Source organism: Cervus canadensis, chromosome 8 (assembly GCF_019320065.1).
Source record: "Cervus canadensis isolate Bull #8, Minnesota chromosome 8, ASM1932006v1, whole genome shotgun sequence".
NCBI lineage: Eukaryota > Metazoa > Chordata > Mammalia > Artiodactyla > Cervidae > Cervus > Cervus canadensis.
Window position 1 is genome coordinate 16,275,808 of NC_057393.1, and position 21,598 is coordinate 16,297,405.

Here is a 21,598-nt window from a genome sequence, read left to right on the forward strand (position 1 = left end):
ACAATAAAGATATTCATCAAATATTCAAACATTTTTAAACCGTACATTTGCATCTAAAATACTCTTTGTATTTCCCTGTTTTTATTCAGAGAAAAGTTTGAATTGTTCACACTTGGGTGAGGTTTATATCTTATTCAAACACAATCTATATTCTGAAAGATATTCTAAAGTTAATACTCATGCATAATAATTCAGAAAAGGAACCATTTATGGGGTATGGAAATGGAAACATGATCAGAAAATAATACAAATAACATCAGAACTTTTATGTATTTATAATTTTAAAAATGTTATTTCAATTAGCCAGTTCAGAAGATCTAAACCTTCAGTTCAGTTCAGTCACTCAGTTCTGTCCAACTCTGCACCCCATGGACTGCAGCACGTCAGGCCTCCATTTCCATCACCAATTCCCAGACTTTACTCAAACTCATGTCCATTGAGTCAGTGATGCCATCCAACCATCTCATCCTCTGTGTCCCCTTCTCCTCCCGCCTTCAATCTTTCCCAGTATCAGGGTCTTTTCCAATGAGTCAGCTCTTTGCATCAGGTGGTCAAAGTATTGGAGTTTCAGCTTCAACATCAGTCCTTCCAATGAACACTCAGGACTCATCTCCTTTAGGATGGACTGGTTGGATCTCTTTGCAGTCCGAGGGACTCTCAAAAGTCTTCTCTAACACCACAGTTCAAAAGCATCAAACCTTCAGCACTCAGTTTTCTTTTTTTTTTAATTTATTTATTTTTTCAGTGGGTTTTGTCATACATTGACATGAATCAGCAATAGATTTACACGTATTCCCCATCCCGATCCCCCCTCCCACCTCCCTCTCCACCCGATTCCTCTGGGTCTTCCCAGTGCACCAGGCTCGAGCACTTGTCTCATGCATCCCACCTGGGCTGGTGACCTGTTTCACCATAGATAATATACATGCTGTTCTTTCGCACCTCCACAATAAAAAGGAACCACTGACCTCCAGAATACAAAAAGCCCAGTCCAGACACAGCAATCTAAACAAGATGAAAAGGCAGAGAAATACCCAACAGGTAAAGGAACATGAAAAATGCCCACCAAGTCAAACAAAAGAGGAGGAGATAGGGAATCTACCTGAAAAAGAATTTAGAATAATGATAATAAAAATGATCCAAAATCTTGAAAACAAAATGGAGTTACAGATAAATAGCCTGGAGACAAAGATTGAAAAGATGCAAGAAATGTTTAATAAAGACCTAGAAGAAATAAAAAAGAGTCAATTAAAAATGAATAATGCAATGAATGAGATCAAAAACACTCTGGAGGGAACCAAGAGTAGAATATCAGTTTTCTTTATAGTCCAACTCTCACATCCATACATGAGTATTGGAAAAACCATAGCCTTGACTAGAATGACCTTTGTTGGCAAAGTAATGTCTCTGTTTTTTAATATGCTGTCTAGGTGGGTCATAACTTTCCTTCCAAGGAGTAAGTGTCTTGTAATTTCATGACTGCAGTCACCATCTGCAGTGATTTTGGAGCCCCCCAAAATAAAGTCTGCCACTGTTTCCACTGTTTCTCCATCTATTTGCCATGAAGTGATGGGACCGGATGCCATGATCTTAGTTTTCTGAATCTTGAGCTTTACACCAACTTTTTCACTTTTCCTCTTTCACTTTCATCAAGAAGCTCTTTAGTCCTTCTTTGCTTTCTGCCATAAGGGTTGTTGTCATCTGCATATCTGAGGTTATTGATATTTCTCCCAGAAATCTTGATTCCAGCTTGTGCTTCATCTAGCCCAACGTTTCTCATGATGTACTCTGCAAGCAAGTTAAATAAGCAGGGTGACAATATACAGCCTTGACGTACTCCTTTTCCTATTTGGAACCAGTCTGTTGTTCCGTGTTTGGTTCTAACTGTTGCTTCCTGACCTGCATACAGGTTTCTCAAGAGGCAGGACTGGTGGTCTGGTATTCCCGTCTCTAAGAATTCTCCAGTTTGTTGTGATCCATATAGTCAAAGGCTTTGGCATAGTCAATAAAACAGAAATAGATGTTTTTTTGGAACTCTCTTGCTTTTTCGATGATCCAGCGGATGTTGGCAATTTGATCTCTGGTTCCTCTGCCTTTTCTAAAACCAGCTTGAACACCTGAAAGTTCACGGTTCATGTATTGCTGAAGCCTGGCTTGGAGAATTTTTAGCATTACTTTAGTAACATGTGAGATGAGTGCAATTGTGCAGTAGTTTGAGCATTCTTTGGCATTGCCTTTCTTTGGGATTGGAATGAAAACTGACCTTTTCCAGTCCTGTGGCCACTGCTGAGTTTTCCAAATTTGCTGGCATATTGAGTGCAGCACTTTCACAGCATCATCTTTTAGGTTTTGAAATAGGTCAACTGGAATTCCATCACCTCCACTAGCTTTGTTTGTAGTGATGCTTCCTAAGGCCCACTTGACTTCACATTCCAGGATGTCTGGCTCTAGGTGAGTGATCACACCATTGTGATCATCTGGGTGGTAAAGATCTTTTTTGTATAGTTCTGTGTATTCTTGCCATCTCTAAACTTTAGGTCTCTTTATATAAAAATAGGTTGACCTTCAATGTTAAGTTGAATAAGGTAGCGTATGCGGAGAGGACAGGCTTGGTTTTGATCACTACTACATTGCTTTGTGGGCTTCCCCGGTGGCACTAGTGGTAAAGAACCTGCCTGCCAATGCAGGAGACTTAAGAGACATGGGTTTGATCCCTGGGTCAGGAAAAGCCCCTGGAGAAGGGCATGGCAATCCACTCCAATAGTCTTGCCATGGGCAGAGGAGCCTGGTGGGCTACAGTCCACAGAGTTGCAAAGAGTCAGACACGACTGAAGTGACTTAGCATGAATATTGCTTTCTAACAATGGGAAGTCAAGACTCGAATTGCCCCCAATTCATCTCCAGATCTGAAAACATGAAAAGCCCAAAGAAAAACCCTCTACTGAAAATTTCTGACATCTCATCAGCAGATATCTGTTCCCAAAGTAAAAGCTGCTTCTCAGGAAAATTCTTACAAAATACTGATTTTTTTAAAGTAAAAATTCATGAATACTTTTAACATAGTAAAAACACATGGTTTTACCAACCTAAACTTATTATATAAGGGTTAAATTACTCATATAAATTACTGTTATAAAATGTTTAAATATAAGGTGTGTTAGGGAATGACAAGTTTTTTTATGTCTCTACTGTTCTTTACTTAGTACTGCTATAGTTTGTACAATACAATCCTGGTATGCTACGTATCTGATGACACAAAGCTTTGTCTGTACACTTACACATGTGTGTATATACATACACACACAGACTAAACCATAATACTAAAGCCTTATGGAGAAAACAAGGGAAAGAGAAGAGTCACTTTTGTTTCCCAGGAGGACATATCAAATTTGATTGAGTATGGGATAGTTATTAAGAGCATGAGACCTGGACTTGGACAACCTGGATTCAAGTCTTGGCTCTGTTGCTTTTAGCTGGTGACCTGGGCAAACTACTTAAGCCTCAGTACCAACATCTGTAAAATGGAGCTAATCAATACCAGTAAGTGCTACTGTATGATTTCGACGAAATAATGTGTATGAAGCCCAGTGCTTTAGCACACAGTAAGAATTCAAGGAATGTTAACTTATGATGTCGAAAAGATGGTGTGTAATTTTTTTTTTTTTTTTGAAATTTACTTTTTAAAAGTGTTTTTCACCTGTTTAACTGCAGATTTTATATAAACATTCCAGGAAAGAATGAATATTTAAGCATGGTTTGATTATACATATTTATGGAAAAAACAGTCAAAAAGACCTTTTTTTTTTTTGAGAAATAAATGAACTATAAGTTCAACTTGACAGGATTAAAACCCGAGCTCCCCAGAAGATCTAGTTTCTGCTGACTACTCTCACCATCCCAAGCCATGTTTAGACCCCAGTGCCTTTGCATAAGCTATTTCTTCTGCTGAAATGCCTTTGCCCTCCTTGTCTACCTCAAAACTTACTGCTCATCCTTTCAAGCCCAGGGTCAGACACTGCCTCCTAGTTTTCTCCCTTCTTCCTTCTCTCTCTGTGCCTGATCCACTTTTTTGTCCCATACTTTATTGTAACATATACACTTGCTTTTGCCACAAGATTGCAAAAAAAATCATTTACTGCAAGAACCTACAGGCCTTCCTTTAGAGCATTTCCTTAAGACTATGGAGGAGTGAAAAACTCACAAGGGCTAAGAACAGTCATTTTTTGAAAAGATTGCTCCTGTCAAAAAACTTTTCTATAGATCTGCCATCTAAACATCCAAATTAAGGTCAAAATTACACTTTACACTTAAAGGTGCATATATAGATAGTTTGATTATCACTTATTACATAAAAATGAGGAATTTCTTACTTTTAAAGAATTATCTATGACCCACCAGCTTGCCAAATCAACTATTCTTTTTTTTTCTTCATGTATTCTTTCAGTTAAAAAAATATGTGTTCAATCTGCACATCCACTAGCGTTTACCTCTATATTCCTTAAGGGAGCCCACAGGGCTATGGAGCAAGGCTACTACTCTATTTCCTATTTCAGAGGCTGCCAGACTTCAGCTCATGGAACAAACCCAGCCTTGCCATCTGCTTTAACAAAGCTGTACTGGAACAAAGGAATGCTCTTCTTTTAATGTATTGTGGAAGGTTGCTTTTGCACTATAACAACAGAATTGAATATTGCAACAGAGACTGTATGGCCTACAAAGCCTAAGATATTTACCGTCTGACCCTTTATAGAAAAATTTTGCCAAACTTTGACCTAATTTATTCACATTTCCCCATATTTACTCTTCAGCCTATTCACTAAGAGAGACTGAAGCACAAAGAAGATAACTTCCAAAGACGTCCACACCACGTCCACTCCTTTCCTGCGTTGACACCCATGTTTTTTTCTGTCTTAATTGTATGGATGAGCTGTCCACAAGCCTTCGAAGGCTAAGCCTTCACTAATGCACGAGGATCCCATAACCCACTTGCCAACTTAGGGATAAGGCTCAGAAATTATCTCCTATGACTCTCGTGCCCACCTTTCCTTCTCTACTAGCTCATTCTTACCCAGGTACAAATGGCAGTAACTTCTATCTTAAAAAAAAAGAAAATTAACCCCCGCCCCACAAGGCCACCTCTCCCTGTGGCTGCTGATCTGTCTCTCAGCTCTCCTTTCCACTAACACTCCTCCAGACAGCGGTCTTCACACACTATCCAAATCTGTTCTCTGTCCATGGTCTCTTACACTTCCTCCAGTCAGGTCTCCTCTCTCTTCCCTGCTATTAAAAGGGCTCTTATCAAGACCACTGCTGAGCTCCTCATGGCTGAATCCAATTACCCATTCCTAGTCTTCCTCAGCTTGACATCATTAGCCACTCCGATCCTTCTCTCCGCTTCCAGCTCGAGGCCACCATTCTCTCTTGGCAGTCTGGCGCATCACTGGCAAAAGCACAGTCTCCTTTGCTTGCTATCACTCTCATTGTCCCAATCGCTGAACCCTGAGTAAGAGGGCTGAGTTCCCGAATACTTCTCTTCTTCCATCTGTCTGTAGCTATCCCCGGGAGATCTCAGCCAGGCTCATGGCTTTAAATCCTACTTACACGTTGATGACTCTCAATTCCGTGTCTAGCTTATGGCTCCACCCTAAACCCCAGATCCCTCTTTCTTACTGTCTGCTTGACAATATCCAGCTGCACATAAAATGGGTGTCTCAAACTAAACAAGTCCAACATGCTCTCACAAACCTGCTCCTCCTGTAGTCTCCCCATTCTCAATGAGTGCTCCTTCTATTATTCCAACTGCCTAAGCCCCAACACTTGGCGTTATCCTTGATTCTTCTTCTTTCAGACCCAATATTCAATCCATCAACAACGTTCTTCAAAACACACCCGGATACAATCACTTCTCACAACGTCCTGAGCCACGACACAGCTCAGACCGCTGCGACAGTCCCCCAACTGTTCTACCAACTCCACCTCTGCACACTTGCAATCTAAGTGTCTTGCAGAAGCCAAAGTGATCTCTTTAAAGCCGATTACGTTACACCTCTGCTCAAAACCCTTTAAAGGCTCCCCACCTTAGAGTAAAAGCCAAAGCCCTCGCAACAGCTTAGAAGGCCTTGGGTGAACCTGCACCCTCCCCCGTTGACGTCGTCTCCTCCCGTTTCTCTCCTTGTTCACTTTGCTCCAGCCACACTTCCTGTGGTTCCCGGTGCCCGCCAAGCGCTACACCCTGCAGCCTCGGGGTCTGTGCACTCCGTGCTCTCCTGGACCTTTTCCCTTGGATACCTCCAGGCTTGCTCCCTCCTTCCTTCAGATTCGGCTCAGAAGTCACCTGGGGTAATGAGGATTTCTCTAATCTTAAAGAGCCGGCTCTCTCTGACGGCTCTGTCCCCACTCCCCAAACACTTCCATCCCTTTCAGCCTGCTTCATTTTCTCCTTAGCACTTATCATCTGACACAGTATGCGTACCTGTCTATTGTTTGCTTCCTCCTAATCAATATATCCTGGAGAAGGGAATGGCAACCCACTCCAGTGTTCTTGTCTGGAGAATCCCATGGACAGAGGAGCCTGGCAAGCTACAGTCCGTGGTGTCGCAAGAGTCAGACATGACAGAGTGATTAATACAATCAATATATCTGGGCTTCCCGAGTGGCTCCCTCGTAAAGAATCGGCCTGTCAATGCAGGAGACGCAGGGTTCCATCCATGGGTCACGAAGATCCCCTGGAGAAGGAAATGGCAACCCACTCCAGTATTCTTGCCTGGAAAATTTCATGGACGGTGGAGCCTGGCAGGCTATAGTCCATGGAGTTGCAAAAAGTCAAGCACAGTTTAGCAACTAAACAACAACCATCAATATACAAGCTCTGTTAGGACAGATATATTTGTCTATTTGAATGGCATACTGCCCAGTGCCCAGAATAACACTTACACATAGTAGGTGTTCAACAGATGTATTTTTGAATGAGAGGAATTAAAATTAATTGCTGATAAGTTTCATGCAAAATAACTTTGAAGAGTAGTTTGTATGTATTTTAATATTTCATCAATTTTCTGTTTAATTAATATCAGCATGGTTTCTTACCTGACGTCTCTATATAGTAATGGGTAATTGCCTTCCAGTGGTAAACAAAATCTTCTTGTAAAGGAAGAGAAGGTGCAAGCTACACAAACACAAACAAAAAGCCACAACAATTAAGAAAACGGCATTAAAAGTTTCTTATTCTATGGCTGATTCATATCAATGTATGACAAAATCCACTGAAATGTTGTGAAGTAATTAGCCTCCAACTAATAAAAAAAAAAAGTTTCTTATTAAGTATAACTGTATTTTTCTACTAACGATGCAAAAGCAGCATATTAATAAGGAATGAGCTTTAATCTGATTCTGTATGTCAAATATCAAGGAGAAACAAAAACAATGTCAAATCCAAGAAAGTAAAATGATTTATTAAGAAAGAGGAAAAACACATTTATCAGTGTTATTAGTAATTATAATATTGGGTTTTTTTCTCCTTCCCTGAAAGTAGTAACTATATATGACTTCAAAAGTAACAGAGTTAAATAAAAACACACAATATTCTATTACTAAAGTATCAGTAAAATGAAATTATTGATAACCAGGGATCTTTGTACCTAGGACTTTGAAATGCAAAACAGTAAAAAGCTGCTATGTAACTAGTTACACATCACCACTACTAAAACATATACCAAAGTCAACCCTGTAATCAGATTAAAATTGTTCTCTATTTTCAGTGACATACAGAAGTAAATCTTTTCTTTTTAAGCCTAGATTAGGCAGTGCATATTTTTAGCAAAATGACCATGTGAACAAGACACTACCAATTTAAATTCCACAAAGTCAAAAGTGTCTCACATTTTGATTTTGAAATTTACTTCAAAAGTTTTAAGGCCAAAATTATATCCCTTCGACCATCTCATTGCAAACTTACAAGTATTTTAAATGGGTATTAAACGGATAGAAAAAGATTTGGATGCACCTTTACAATATTTTATTTTCTTTAAAATGAATGACAGAGAGAGAATGCTCTCCCAGTCCTAGCACTGTCAATAAATTTTCATCAGAAAGTACAGCTGACCCAGTTTTCATTAATAGCAAACAGGTTTCCATTTTGAGAACCTCAACCATGGCAGTGTAATCTTCCATTTTCACAGATTCATCTAAACAGATGACCTAAGAGGTCATGTTACTTCTGAACTTCTACTTGTTCCATTTTGATTGGTTCTCCCGTCAAGACCTCAAAGTTCAAAACCTTTCAAAACAATTTCCAAACTACTGAGTAAATTATAAACATTGGTCAAGATATCCTAAGTATTTCAATCCAGAAGATGAAACATAATCGGGAAACAAATGGACCTGAAAAATTTTCTGCAATCATCAACATCTTCTGCCAGCTTTTTCATACGTGCCTATTCACACCACTCTGAATAGTACTGCATTAAGAGAATGTAAATAGTCATCTCATTTCCAAATAGAAGGCTATGAAAAAATTTTAAAGACTTTAAGATCCTTAACAATGGAGTTAAAAATCTTTGGGGTTACTACACTTCAGGAACATGGAAAGAGAAAACTCGTGGGAGACTGAGAAAAAAATTAGAGACATAAGAAAGAAAGAATTAATTTGGGAAAATAATCTCCCTGAAACTTTTAGATTAAAAAGTCAGTTTTAATCAGCTACTTATTTGTAGAATCTTCCTCAAAACATATAGAATTTCTCTTGTGTTATAGACCTTTTAACACACTAGCTTTATGCAGTATTAAGTGTTATTAATCAATTAATTCTGTATTAACAGTTGGGACAAACACAAATGAAATTTGGTGTTTCAAAAAAAATGTACTGTGTTTCTGAAGGGTAAATATTATGCTTTGTTTAGTTTTTCCAAGGGAATTTCCAGGGTCTATCACTTTCCTGGAGAAATCTGGCCAGATTTCCTGCCGAGGGCACAGTCCTTTCCACACAGGCTTGCGGCACCGTCTCCCTGGCTGCCGGCTCCCTCTCCCAGCCCTGAGCCCGTGTTGGTGACTGTTGAGTTAGCCATCTCCTCCGCTAGATTGTGAACTCAGCGAGTTTACAAAGATTATATCATCTTGTTCATCTCCGAACCCCCAGTTTCCAAGTCAGTGATGGCGCATAGTAAGCGCTGAGTAACGTTTACTGAGTGAACACAGGGCAGCTGCTGCCATTTATGAGTAGTTATGTGCCAGGGCTTCCCTGGGGGCTCAGAGGGTAAAGTGTCTGCCTGCAATGCGGGAGACCTGGGTTCGATCACTGGGTCGGGAAGATCCCCTGGAGTATGGCAACCCATTCCAGTACTCTTGCCTGGAAAATTCCATGGACGGAGGAGCCTGGTAGGCTACAGCCCACGGGGTTGCAAAGAGTCGGACACAACTGAGCGACTTCACTTTTCTTTCACTTTTATGTGCCAGGCACGGTGCCAAAGTTTACACTCACGTGTGGTCTTAAATTCTCACAATAAGCTCCGACTTTTCCCAAACAAACTCTTGTCAAGACTTTGAGCCATTCACTGACCTGCAACACTGGTAATTAAAAACTTGGAGGTCTTTCCCCCAGATACCTATCACACAAAAGGACCCACCTAACTGATAACTCAGATGAGAACTAGGGTTCTCAGAGGCACGCCTGCAGCCTCACAGGTATCATCAACATTCCATGCCCCACTCTTTAAACTGCTTCTTCCTCCAGGCAGTTTTCTGACGCCCCCATCTCCTATCTCCTCTGCCTCAGTAAGTCCGGCTCAAGTCTCTCTTCCTCCAGGGAGCCTTCCAATCCTAAGTGCTTGCTCCCCTCCTCCTACAGAACTCATTAACAGAACAATTATCCAAATAATAACAATAATGTTTAACATTTATTAAGCACTTACTATGTGCCAGTCACTGCATTAAGTACTTGTCATTCTAATTTTCACCATTCTATCAAATATGTCTAATTACTTCCATTTTACTATGAGGGAAGCCAGCTGTGCTGCAGCCCAGGGGATCACAAAGAGTAGGACAGGACTCGCTGACTGAACAACAAAAATGAGGAACTGAAACATACAAAGACTAAGTGAGTTGTCCGGTGAAGAAGCAGGGGGCAGAGGCAAGCCTAGGCAAGCTCTGTCTGGCTCTAGGGGCCAGGTCACAAGCTTGTGCATGGCTTATACTTCAGAAGCCTGTGCATCTGTTTTGCGTATCAATGCAGCCTCATCGTGAACTTACACTATGCTTTCTTGACGAGCTCCTAAAATGTATGCCGCATGACTAAAGGATGATAGTTAAAGAGCACCTGTCGGAAAAGAATACACTTAAGAAAACACTACCTACGTTTCATTTGACATTTTAATTCCTACTGCAGAGTAGATTTTTAAGGAATTGCTAGTCTCAACAATCATCATTAAATCTTAACTATAATTTTACAAGAAAATAATAATGCATCCAAATTCTGAAAGATGACTTACCTTGAATTAACTAGTTAAGACAGATAAAACATTCTTTCCTGACACTGCCCTTTTATCCTCCTGGAATAATTCTGCCGTCAAGGATGGAACTGACTGGAATTACAAGATATCAGTCCCTGGCAGACTACCTCACACAGACTAAGGCCCTCAACAAATACTGATGAGTTGTACTAATGGAAGGTGTTTTATTTATCCTTTGGAGAAGCTGGGCTAAAATGATCCACCTCAGAACTAACTACATGAGAGGCCTGATTTCAGACTTGTGGCAACTAACTAATTTCCTGACTCTTACTAGCCAGTCATTTCTACACTGAAGGAAAATGGTCATTTCTGAAAAAGGAGGCAAGAGTTACATTACAGTTTTTGTTTTTGCTCAAGGTGTGAATTTCTCTCCTAAACTCAAAATGCGGCCTACCAGATTAATAACACATCTTCAAGTACTGATCTTTGAAAATATCTTAGTTATTTCATCCTTTTAAGTAGTTAACAGGAAGTGAGAAGAAACCATTAATTAAACAATAAGGAAAACTCTACACCTAAACCGTATTTAAATGAATATGTATCTGGTTGACCCTAAAAAACACATTTGAAGGTGGATCCAATTGAATCAAAAAACCCAGGAAATAATAATACCAAAATGGTTGAGAAAACATTATAGAGATTCATACAATGACACAACTGAAAAAAGGTCATGTCAGCATCTGTCTACAGGATTATCTCCCTTCTCTGTAGAACCCTGATAATCATAATTGCAATTACTATATCAGAAAATACTAATTGGGCATGCAAATTAAAAGTAGGATAGAGAAAAGCTAATGAAATGAACTGAGGAATGGTAAGATTAGGCCATAGAAAAAAAGTCAAGCAAATAAAGAAACGGAACTGAATAAATGGAAACCAATCTTGGGCTAGGGAAAAAAAAGATATTCTTCAAATAACACAAAGATGGCTTATTCAGCATTACATATGGGTTCATTTCCAAGAGAATGGGAAAAGGGAAAAGGAAAAAAAAAGTACACCAAAAAATTTTCATCACATTTAACTGCCTATCAAGGTAAACTGGTAAGTATCATAATTGAAAACATTAATGCTAAGTAAATAAAAACAAATTACTTTTCTAAATGCAGTGTATTAACTCCCAGGGGCAGGTGAATATAATCCACTCTTTTTCTCACTAACCTCAGCAAAGCAGACAACCTGGATATTACAGAGGCAGAGTCAGACAATTTACATGGATAATTTGGGAGATGGTAACATACACAATTATAAGGAGATAATGCAGACAGAAAACACAGGCCTTAGGACAAAAACGAGTCTTTACTGGGAGAGCACTGAAAGCCATCTTTCCTTTTCTAAGTACTTATTTCTGTAAATATCAGCCTGAATTAGTATAGAATATAAATGATGTAATAAATTCTTATTCCAAATTATCTCAGTATGAAGCTGTATTCAGTGTCAAAAAAGTAAATGACTCTTGACATTTTAAGTTAAGGAATAATATAAAATGTAAATATCACTTATAAATTTTAATTTAATTCTAAAAGTAAGGTGCTGTAGCTGGTGTATAAGCAAGAAAGAAAAATTAGAAGTGGCCTGAGAGTCTAAGACTGTCATCTCCCTCAAGTGTAATACTGCTCTTCATTCATGGAAAACCCTGTCTTGCCTGATTTGATACATTCCTTTTCTCAAGAACCTGTAGCAGATCTAAAACGACTCTTAAACATTTCCCACACAGCACTTAAGAACTGTACAAAAGTTTTCCACTACTGAGTTTTAAAAATCCATTTTCTTTTTATCTGGCCATAAAAACTGTTCTATTGCAATTGTGTGTTTTCCGCCCTTAAAGTTATGTAGATCTGAATGTGCTATGTCACCCAAAAACTGAACACAGAAAAAGAATGACATTTTTAAAACTAGCCAAGTAGCACGTCTAGCAAAACTGCACTTGTTATGAACTTGACAGGGTGCCTTTTTCGATTTGGGCAATTCTGCCAGGCTAAAGTAAAACAACCGAAGTAAAGCAACGCGACCCCTTATCACTGAATCAGCAGGAAGACATGTTCTTAGGAGTTACTTCTCTTTTGGTACTGTTAGGAGATTTGAGTGCTGTCTCCCTATGCTAGTGTCTGAAATCCTCAAAGCGGGGTACAGTTGCAGGAAAGACGAACAGCGTCCAGGAAAGGAAGAGAAGAAAGGAAACAGATGGTCCTGGTGCTGAGTGAGGGCTTGGAAACTGTCTAAAGCACACTCGATCAGACCTTCGAAATGCATTTCACACCGATCAAGATGCAGCTGAGTTCGGCCGCCGGGCCTGCCCGAGCAAAAGCTGGCTAGATTATGAAACCGGGTCGGGTGGGCTGCCTCCCTGCCGGAGCCGCGCCCCCCGGCCAAAGCACCCCGTCCTGCCCCCCCACCCCCACCCCAAACAAAACAAAACCAACCCAAATAGCGTTAGGCCGTTTCTTTTGTCTCGGGCAACGCTGGCTACTTTTTTGCGAAGGTTAACGGTCAGGGAGCCCGGAGGAGCGCCCCAAGACCCTGCCAGGTGCTCCCCGACTCCCCTGGCCCCACCAGAGGAATCGGACGACCCCCAATCCGGGCCGAGAGGGCTCGGTCCTCCCGGGGACTCCCGCTTGCCCTCTTAGAGCGAGGGAAAGGGCTCCACGCCGGCTCAGAGCAGGAAGGAGAGCAGGGGGTCCGCTCAGAGCCAGGCCTGCGGCCCCCCGCGCCCCGACGACCGCGCTGCGCCCGCCCCGGGCCTCGCCCCTCCGCGGGGCCGGGGACGCCGAGGGCCGCCGGGCCGAGGCCGCCGGTCTCTCTCTGCCCGGGGCCGGCGGCGGGGAACGTAGGCCGCCGCCATCCCCGGCCTGTCGTGCGCCCGCAGCCCCGCGGCCTTACCGCCTCCACGGCGTGCTGCAGGATGGAGGTGAACTTGGAGAACATCCTGTCCCGGGACTGCAGCAGCTTCTCCCGGGACGACCTGGAGAGCTCCTCGATCCGCCGCCGCCGCCCCTGCTGCGGCTGCCGGGGCCGCTCCAGAGTGAAGGCCGGTGCGGGGCGGGGAGGACGAGCAGAGGGCCGAGGCGGGCCCGGCCCGGCCGCTTCAGGTGTGCGCGGGCGGCGGGCGGCTCCGGCGGGCGCGGCGACGTGGCGGGCGACGAGGAGGGCGTTCCGCGCGGACTCTGGGCCCCGCAACGCTCCGGCGGCCGTGGCTCCGGCTTCGGCTCCGGCTCCGGCTCGGACACGGTGGCAGCTCGGCTCGGGTTCCTTCCGCCCGCTCTGCCCGCCGCAGCCTGCAGGGGGCGCCGCCGCGGCCCGGGGAGGCCCCCGCCTGGCCAGGCCGACCCTGCGGCTGGGCCACCGGACGCCGCGGGGGCGGGAGAAGCACCCAGAGGCCGCGGCCCGCCTGGGGCCCGGAGTCGGGCCTGGGCGCTGCCGCCACCGTCTCCCGCCGACACACTGTTATGCTTACGTTTTAAAAATACAGCTGTTCTCACTGCGACTTGTTTCTCCAGTGGAAGTAAATGCCAATTTTGTACGAAAATGAAGCCATCTATGTATATAAAATTCAGAGGTTCGTCTTTTAAGGGCAGATTTGCAAGACCGGCAAGAAAAAGCACAATACTAAGGCAAACAGGAACGGTGGGTTTAGATGCTGAGAACAAATCAGCGAAAGCAGATGAAATGGCTTTGCTAACCGTAAAACTTTATTATTATTGTTGTTGTTATTTATTTATTCAACATTAAAACAGGAAGCCCTAGATTGACGAATGGTAAGATGATTCAGTTATTTGGAACATTTGATAGAAAATGCATTCAGTATAGCATTTTCTATTCAGTTCTCACTTGATTCTGGGAAACATCAGTGAGGGAAAAGACTCGAAAGGGATTCCAGGAAGTGCATAGGACAGATAAGTGGAGCTACAATGTAAGCACTTGGATGGAGCCTTCTTTAAAATAGTATGCAACAGTATATTCTGCAAACCTTAAAGAAATAGGACTCGGGCTGCTAAAGTTTAGGTTGCATTGATACAAATTATGAAAATGTTCATATCCTGGAGAACTTTGTTTTTGCTAGGATTGGCATTTTATCAAAAGGACCATTAAATTCTTGATGAGGGTGGAGTCAGTGTTGGACAGCCCATGCTGAAAATATGTATTTATAATTGAATTAGTTGAGCACAGGAAAGGCAGAAAGATAGCAGCAGTGCAGAATGGTGTTTAGGGCCAGTCTCTGGAACTGGGTAGGCTAGATTTATAATCTCAGTTCTGCCACTCACTGCGGCACCTTGTTTAACCTCTTTGTGCTTTGGTTTACTCATCTGTAAAATTCAGGCTGAAGGGTGAGGTGGTGTGGTAATACCTACCTTCATGAGATTGTATGAAAATTTCTTAATATACGTCAAGTAGTTTAACATGCCCAGTCTACAGTAAGCAATGCATGGACATTTGTTATTGTTGTTGTTGTCAGTCGTGCCTGACTCTTTGCAGCCCCATGGACTGCAGCATGCAAGGCCTCCCTGTCCATTACCAACTCCCGGAGTTTACTCAAACTCATGTCCATTGAGTTGGTCATGCTATCCAACCATCTCATCCTCTGTTGTCCCCTTCTCCTCTGGCCTTCAATCTTTTCAGCATCAGGGTCTTTTCAAATGAGTCAGTTCTTCACATCAGGTGGCTAAAGTATTGGAGTTTCAGCTTCAGCATCAGTCCTTCCAATGCATATTCAAGACTTTTCCTTTAGGATGGACTGGTTGGATCTCCTTGCAGTCCAAGGGATTCTCAAGAGTCTTCTCCAACACCACAGTTCAAAAGCATCAATTCTTTGGTACTCAATTTTCTTTGTAGTCCAATTCTCACATCCATACACGACTACTGGAAAAAACCATAGCTTTGATAGACTAACCTTTGTTGACAACGTAATGTCTCTGCTTTTTAATATGCTGTCTAGGTTGGTCATAGCTTTTCTTCCAGGGAGTAAGTGTCTTTTAATTTCATGGCTGCAGTCACCATCTGCAGTGATTTTGGAGCCCCCCAAAAATAAAGTCTGTCACTGTTTCCACTGTTTCCCTATCTATTTTCCATGAAGTGATGGGACCAGATGTTGTGATCTTAGTTTTCTGAATGTTGAGTTTTAAGCCAACTTTTTCACTCTTTTTCACTATTAGTAATAGTAGCATTTAATAAAATAATAGGGCCAGAAATCAAAATCAAGATTTAAGGAGACTTTTACTAGTCTTGTCTTCTTTTCTCCCCTGTTTTTTTACCTCTGTCCTTGGATATCAGGTAAATTTGACCTTAATTCCCTGTACAGTAGCCTCCAGAATGCTGGAGGCAAATTCTGTCATTTGCTGAAAATCACAACATGCTCCTTATCAAATTCTAGCTAATTGTGTCTTCTTCAACCAAGAGTACATGCTGTTTATTATTATTATTATTACTCAACAGTTAAGATGGTTAGTCACATTATTAACTATAATTATTTTCCTGACCTGATTGTCATACATTTATATGGTATTTTGTATTTTCATAATACCTCACAACCACTAATTGTATGAAGAGGTCTATTTAAAGCAGGCCTACTTAGAGTTGTTTGTATTTGAAGATGCCTGTCTTTGTATACTTATCGTCAGTACAATAAAATGTGTATGTTTTGCTCTAGATTAGTATCAGTATTTACGATGACGATTCATCTATTTGATATGTAGGTTCCACAGCATGCAAGTGGGATAGAACTATAACTGAGCATTTACTCTTACTTATTCTTATCCTAGAATGACACTAACATTATCACAAACCTTTATTCATGGGCAGAACTGGACCTACCTCAACAGAGTAGCTTATGATTTAAGAAAGCATAACAAAGGCTTCTCTGGGTCTCCAAAACACTTAGATATGGGTGCCTGGAATCACTCAATTAGAACTTTAGGGACTCCTCTGGTGGTCCAGCGGTTAAGCATCCTGCCTTCCAATGCAGGAGACAGGGGTTCCATCCCTGGTGAAGGAACTAAGATCCCACATGCTGCAGGGCAACTAAGCCGGCATGCCAACTAGAGAAGCCTGCACACTGCAACAAAGACCCAGAACAGCCAAAAAAAAAAAAAAGTTAAAACTCTTATTTCTTTATTCCTTTGACTTAAGACAAATAAAAAATTTAGTCCCTGCTTAAATTAAAACACTTTGGGAAGAGATAATACATTAAACTCTAATTCATTACACTTCCTCGGGGTGAATAAATTTGTTAAGTTCTTTTACGAATGAAGTTTAATCAGCAAGGACACACACACAAAAATCTATAAAATTGAAACTCAATTGGAATGGAGTTGAAGAAACAGAGTTGGAGGACATCTTCTTCCAAAATTCTGGACATTCCCTTCCCAAATGTCACTAAAATTATAGTAGAGGGATTTTTTTTTTTTTTTACAAGCCCAAATAGTACAAATACATTAAGAAACAGCAATAAAAATTTGAGAACTGGAAAGTAGCTGTAAAGGCCATAACTGATATGACTGACATAAGAAAGCTGGATCCCAAGGTAAAAAACAAGAACCAAAGTGATGTGTTAATACATTCACAGAACCTCTCAATGGCTCATGAAATGGTAACATTAAGTACCTCTGGAAGTAGAGGTAAAAGTGGGACTGAAAATAACAGGATGGCTTGAAAGCTGATTTAGAATTGGACAGATGCACCTCCACTCCACAAGCCTGCCTGACTGCCCCTTTCCCACCCTGAAATAACATGAGAGACTTCTTCCTTGAAAGGGAGGGGCTCCATACTGAGAGAAGAAAAAAAGAAAAAGGAGGATAAAGTGAAAATAAACCTTGTGAATGTCGAGACACATGTTCCCAACCGTCATCCTCTTGGCTCAGAATATAGTCATCAGGCTGATTCCTCCAGGTAGAAAGTAGAAAGGTCCTTTCTGGAGAATCTGTTTCGTCCAAGAGAACAGACCCAACGATCCTGCAGAGGAAACCCAGACAACTTTACACGCCAGCCCCCAGTTGACAAGCTCTGCCCAGATGCTCAGAGCTTCAGTCAGATTCCTCGTGCACCTCTCTTAAATAGGAACACACAGTCTAGGATCATCAACAATTCTAGGAGAGCTTGCAATATTCAAGTTAGAGCCCAAAGGAAAACGAGGACCAAAAAGAAAACTTGGAAGAAACGGAGTTGCTTACATTGAACAGACAGGGAAAGATGGGGAGAAGACTTCCATAAAACAACTATTTTAATATCCTCCTTAATATTGCGTGTATAAAATAAGAATGGTATGCTATTTTTAAAAAACAGCATTGAGGGAACAAAAAAGAGACTCTTAGAAATCAAGACTAAGATAGAAATTTTTTAAAAACAACATAAAAAGGGTAGAAAATAAGCTTGAAAAAAGCTTAGCAAGCTTAGACTAGAGCAAAAAAAGAATGGAAAATAGCAGGGAAATTTGTTTTTTAAATTAGAAGGTCAGTCCAATGGATCCAACATCTGAATAAGTGGAAAGCATAGAGGGAAGAAATAATCAACTATATTAATAATTTGATATAATTTTACATATTTGAAAGACATTTGTCTCTGGATTGAGAGGGTCCACTAAATACCAGAACAATGAATGGAAATAGATTCACTGTAGAGGACATTATTGTGAAATTTCAAAACAGTGGGTTCAAAGAAAGCTCCTATGAAACTTCCAATGAGAGAAAAAAGAAAACAAGTTTGTGCAAATAATCAAAAATCTCAATGGCATGATACTTTCAACAACAACATGGGATGTCAGAAGGCTTTGGAGCAATGCCTTCAAAATTCCCAGGTAAAACAATTTCAATCTACAATTCTATACCAAGAAACTGTCAATCAAGAGTGAGGGTAAAATAAGTCATTTCAGATGTACAAGGTGTTGAAAATTTTCCTACCTTGCTCTCTTTCTCAGGAAGCTTTAAAAGATGAATTCCATCAGAACTCAGGGGGTAAACCAAAGGAGCAAAAGATAAAGGAATCAGCTAACAAAAATCCACCATCAGAAGCAGTGAAGGAAATGGCCAGGGTGATAGTAAAACAGAATCTCAGGATGACGACCATACATCAAGACAAGCTAGCAACCAACCTCTCCAAACTGGAGCAAGTCAGAAGCGATTTTCTACAGAAAAAGACCTGATAAAAAAGACAAACTAGTGCTTACCAAAGGCGGGGGGTGGAAGGGGGAAGGGGTAAATTAGGAGTGTGGGATTAAGAAGTACAAGCTACTATGTCTAAAATAAGCAACAAAGATATATTGTATAGCATTGGGAATTATAGCTATTATCTTATAATAACGTTTAACAAAGTGTAATCTGTAAAACTACTGAATTGCTACGCTGTACATGAGAAACTAATAAAATGTTATAAATCAGCTATACGTCAATTAAAAAAAAACAAGAGATATCCTCAAAAAGATGAAACTGGTGGATGGACTACCTATGTGTTTGAGCAGATTTATCAGTTAGGAGGAGAGTGATAATGAATTAGTAATAAATACAAAGAAACCTAAGCAAAGGGGGTGGTGGGGGAGAAGCTAGATCATTATTAACACCAGGAAAAATATTGTGTAGAAATGTGTAATCATAGTACACACATGGCTCAACTATAAACAGTGCTTATGTAACTATAATCATGTAAACACTGATCTAATTAAAAATTACAGTATTACTGCTGTATTTAGGGAAGATGAAAGGATGTAGAGTGGGGGTGGTGTGTGTGTGTGTGAGAAGGAAAACTTAATCTCTATCATCTGTCATCAGGAAACATTGGATATTGTTTAAAACTTAAATATCAAGAAGTAACACTATAAGCATGTTATTTAAAGAAAGGAAGTAAAAAACAAGAGGCCATCCAAAGTGTTGAAAGAGGTTGCCTCTGTGAAGCAGGAAATTGGGAGTTTTGGAGGAAAGACTGGGACTTTCATAACAAACCTTGTAAAACGTCTTGACTAAACTGTATGCTGGTGTAACTGATATGACCAAAGTTTGTTTGGCAAAGGAAGAAACTAAAAGCAAGAACACATTTTTTGGGGTGTGTGTGTGTGTGTGTGTGTGTGTATTTAAAGTTCAGACAAGAAATTATAAGAGGTAATAACTGTGGGAAATAGGAAGGAGATGGTAGACTTGAAAGATGAAGCAAGATCCACCACATTTTGCAAGTGATTAACTACAAAGAATGAGGAAGAAAAAGTAGTCAAAGATGTTGACATTTCTAGCTTGGATGAAGTTAGGTGAAGATGCCATTCATTGAGATACAGAATATTGAAATGTAGAAAGATAATGAGTTTTGTTTTTTTTTAAAACATGTTAGATTTGATTATATCTGTGTGAAGATATATTTGATAATGATAAATTTGGAGTAGGAGGTCAAGAGAGAAATCTGGACTGGAAACAAAGATCTAAGTGTCATTTCTTAGAGATGGTAATTAAGATACTACAATAAGTTATCTTAATGAGGTAGTTTAGTGAGATAGTATATATATTTTTAAAATTTTATTTTTATGTATGCTTTTAACAACAAAAACATCTTGTATTGGGGTATAGCCAATTAACAATGCTGTGATGGTTTCAGGTGAGCAGTAAAGGGACTCAGCCATACACATACATGCATCCCTTCTCCCCCAAGCCCTGCTCCTATCCAGGCTGCCACATAACATTGAGGAGAGTTCCGTGTGCTACACCATAAGTTTTTGTTGGTCATCCGCTTTAAGTATAGCAGTGTGAACCTGACCTTCCCAAAGTCCCTAACTATCCCTTCACCCCATGAGATAGTACATTAAGTGTGCTAAGTAGCTTCAGTCATGTCTGACTCTGTGCCACCCTATGGACTATAGCCCGCCAGGCTCCTCTGTCCGTGGGATTCTATAGGCAAGAATACTGGAGTGGGTTGCCATGCCCTCCTCCAGGGGATCTTCCTAACCCAGGGATCAAACCCCTGTCTCTTACATCTACCTGCATTGGCAGGCGGGTTCTTTACCACTAGCACCACCTGGGACTATATTAAACAAACAAACAAACAGAAAAGCCAGAATGGATATAAACTGGAGGACTCCCTGGATTTAAGGATTGGGAGATAGAAGAGGAATTCATTGAAAAAAGCAATTAAAGGGATAGGAAATTACATTGTGAAGAAGTTCAGGATGAAATGAGTTTCAAAATTAGGTGGCTGGTTCAAGATTAAAGTAGCATAGGCTATATTGACTTCATCTCCTGAACGCAGCCCTACAGCTGCCACAGAAACAAGAGAGAAGCTGATAGATCTTAGACCCTTACCTAAAAACTGGGAAAACTCCGTGGCAAGTATAGCAGATGCTGCTGGTGTCCAGTGTCACGATCCGCTGGTCCTCTTCTCACTGCAGATCTATGCACGCTCAGACTCACCTCGCGGGGACAGCCTCTCACCTCAGTCCCATGCAGCCCCCTTCAGAACTGCTGCCGTGGAAATCTCTGTGTGGGAGAGACTGCAGTAGAGTTAGAACCCATTGGGATGACTGTCAGCCAGTGGGGGAGGGAATCTGGTGGATTAACACTCCAGTGTCCTATCTCTCGGGTAGGAAGCGATTCTCAGGAGGTCCTGGTGGGATCAAGTACCCACGGACCACAGTGGCGACTTCAATAGCTCTCATACTTTTCCTTCTTCTTTCTTATTTTCCCCACCTTCTCACTTTCCTGGGATCCGAACTATTGATAAATTACTTACAGTCAAGTCTTTGTCTTGGGGTCTACTTTTGAGGAAAACCTCAAAAGCTGTGCCTGGGAGTTCAAGTAGAGGAAATCTGGAAGGGGAGGCCAAGTGCCACGAATTGGGTCTAGAGTAAGAGAGATACCTTCACCCTGTAGGCTGGAGAATTATAATCAAGGGAGCCATTTTTGGAAATGAGCAGTGCCCATTAGGTCCAGCTGCATGTGACCAAAAAAAAAAAAAAAAAAAATTAAAAAAAATTTTTTAAATAATAGTGACTTTTAAAGAAGATTTTTTTCTTTTTCAAGTAGGCTGTCGGGACTCTTAACTTTCTGCACTCCATCTAGTTCTGCCATATGCAAGATCACTTCATGGTCTCATAGTCCACAGGGAAGAATTCCTGGGCCACTTTATTGAAAATAGTG

The 21,598-nt window shown here is 41.1% G+C and overlaps 1 protein-coding gene across 2 annotated transcripts in view; it reads right to left on the bottom strand.

The window, feature by feature from the left end:
• FHIP2A (FHF complex subunit HOOK interacting protein 2A) overlaps positions 1-13,773 on the bottom strand; it is a 37,097-nt gene extending 23,324 nt beyond the window's left edge. Inside the window, exons 1-2 of one of the 2 annotated variants that reach the window (XM_043475349.1) lie at positions 13,380-13,773; positions 7,087-7,165 (exon numbers count right to left, since the gene is read on the bottom strand). In XM_043475349.1, the coding sequence (XP_043331284.1) occupies positions 7,087-7,165; positions 13,380-13,424 (124 nt within the window). In that variant the 5' untranslated portion in view covers positions 13,425-13,773. Of the gene's footprint in view, positions 1-6,472; positions 7,032-7,086; positions 7,166-13,379 lie in introns of those variants that run through there. The other variant, XM_043475350.1, reaches the window with a different exon arrangement.
• Positions 13,774-21,598: the final 7,825 nt, after the last annotated feature.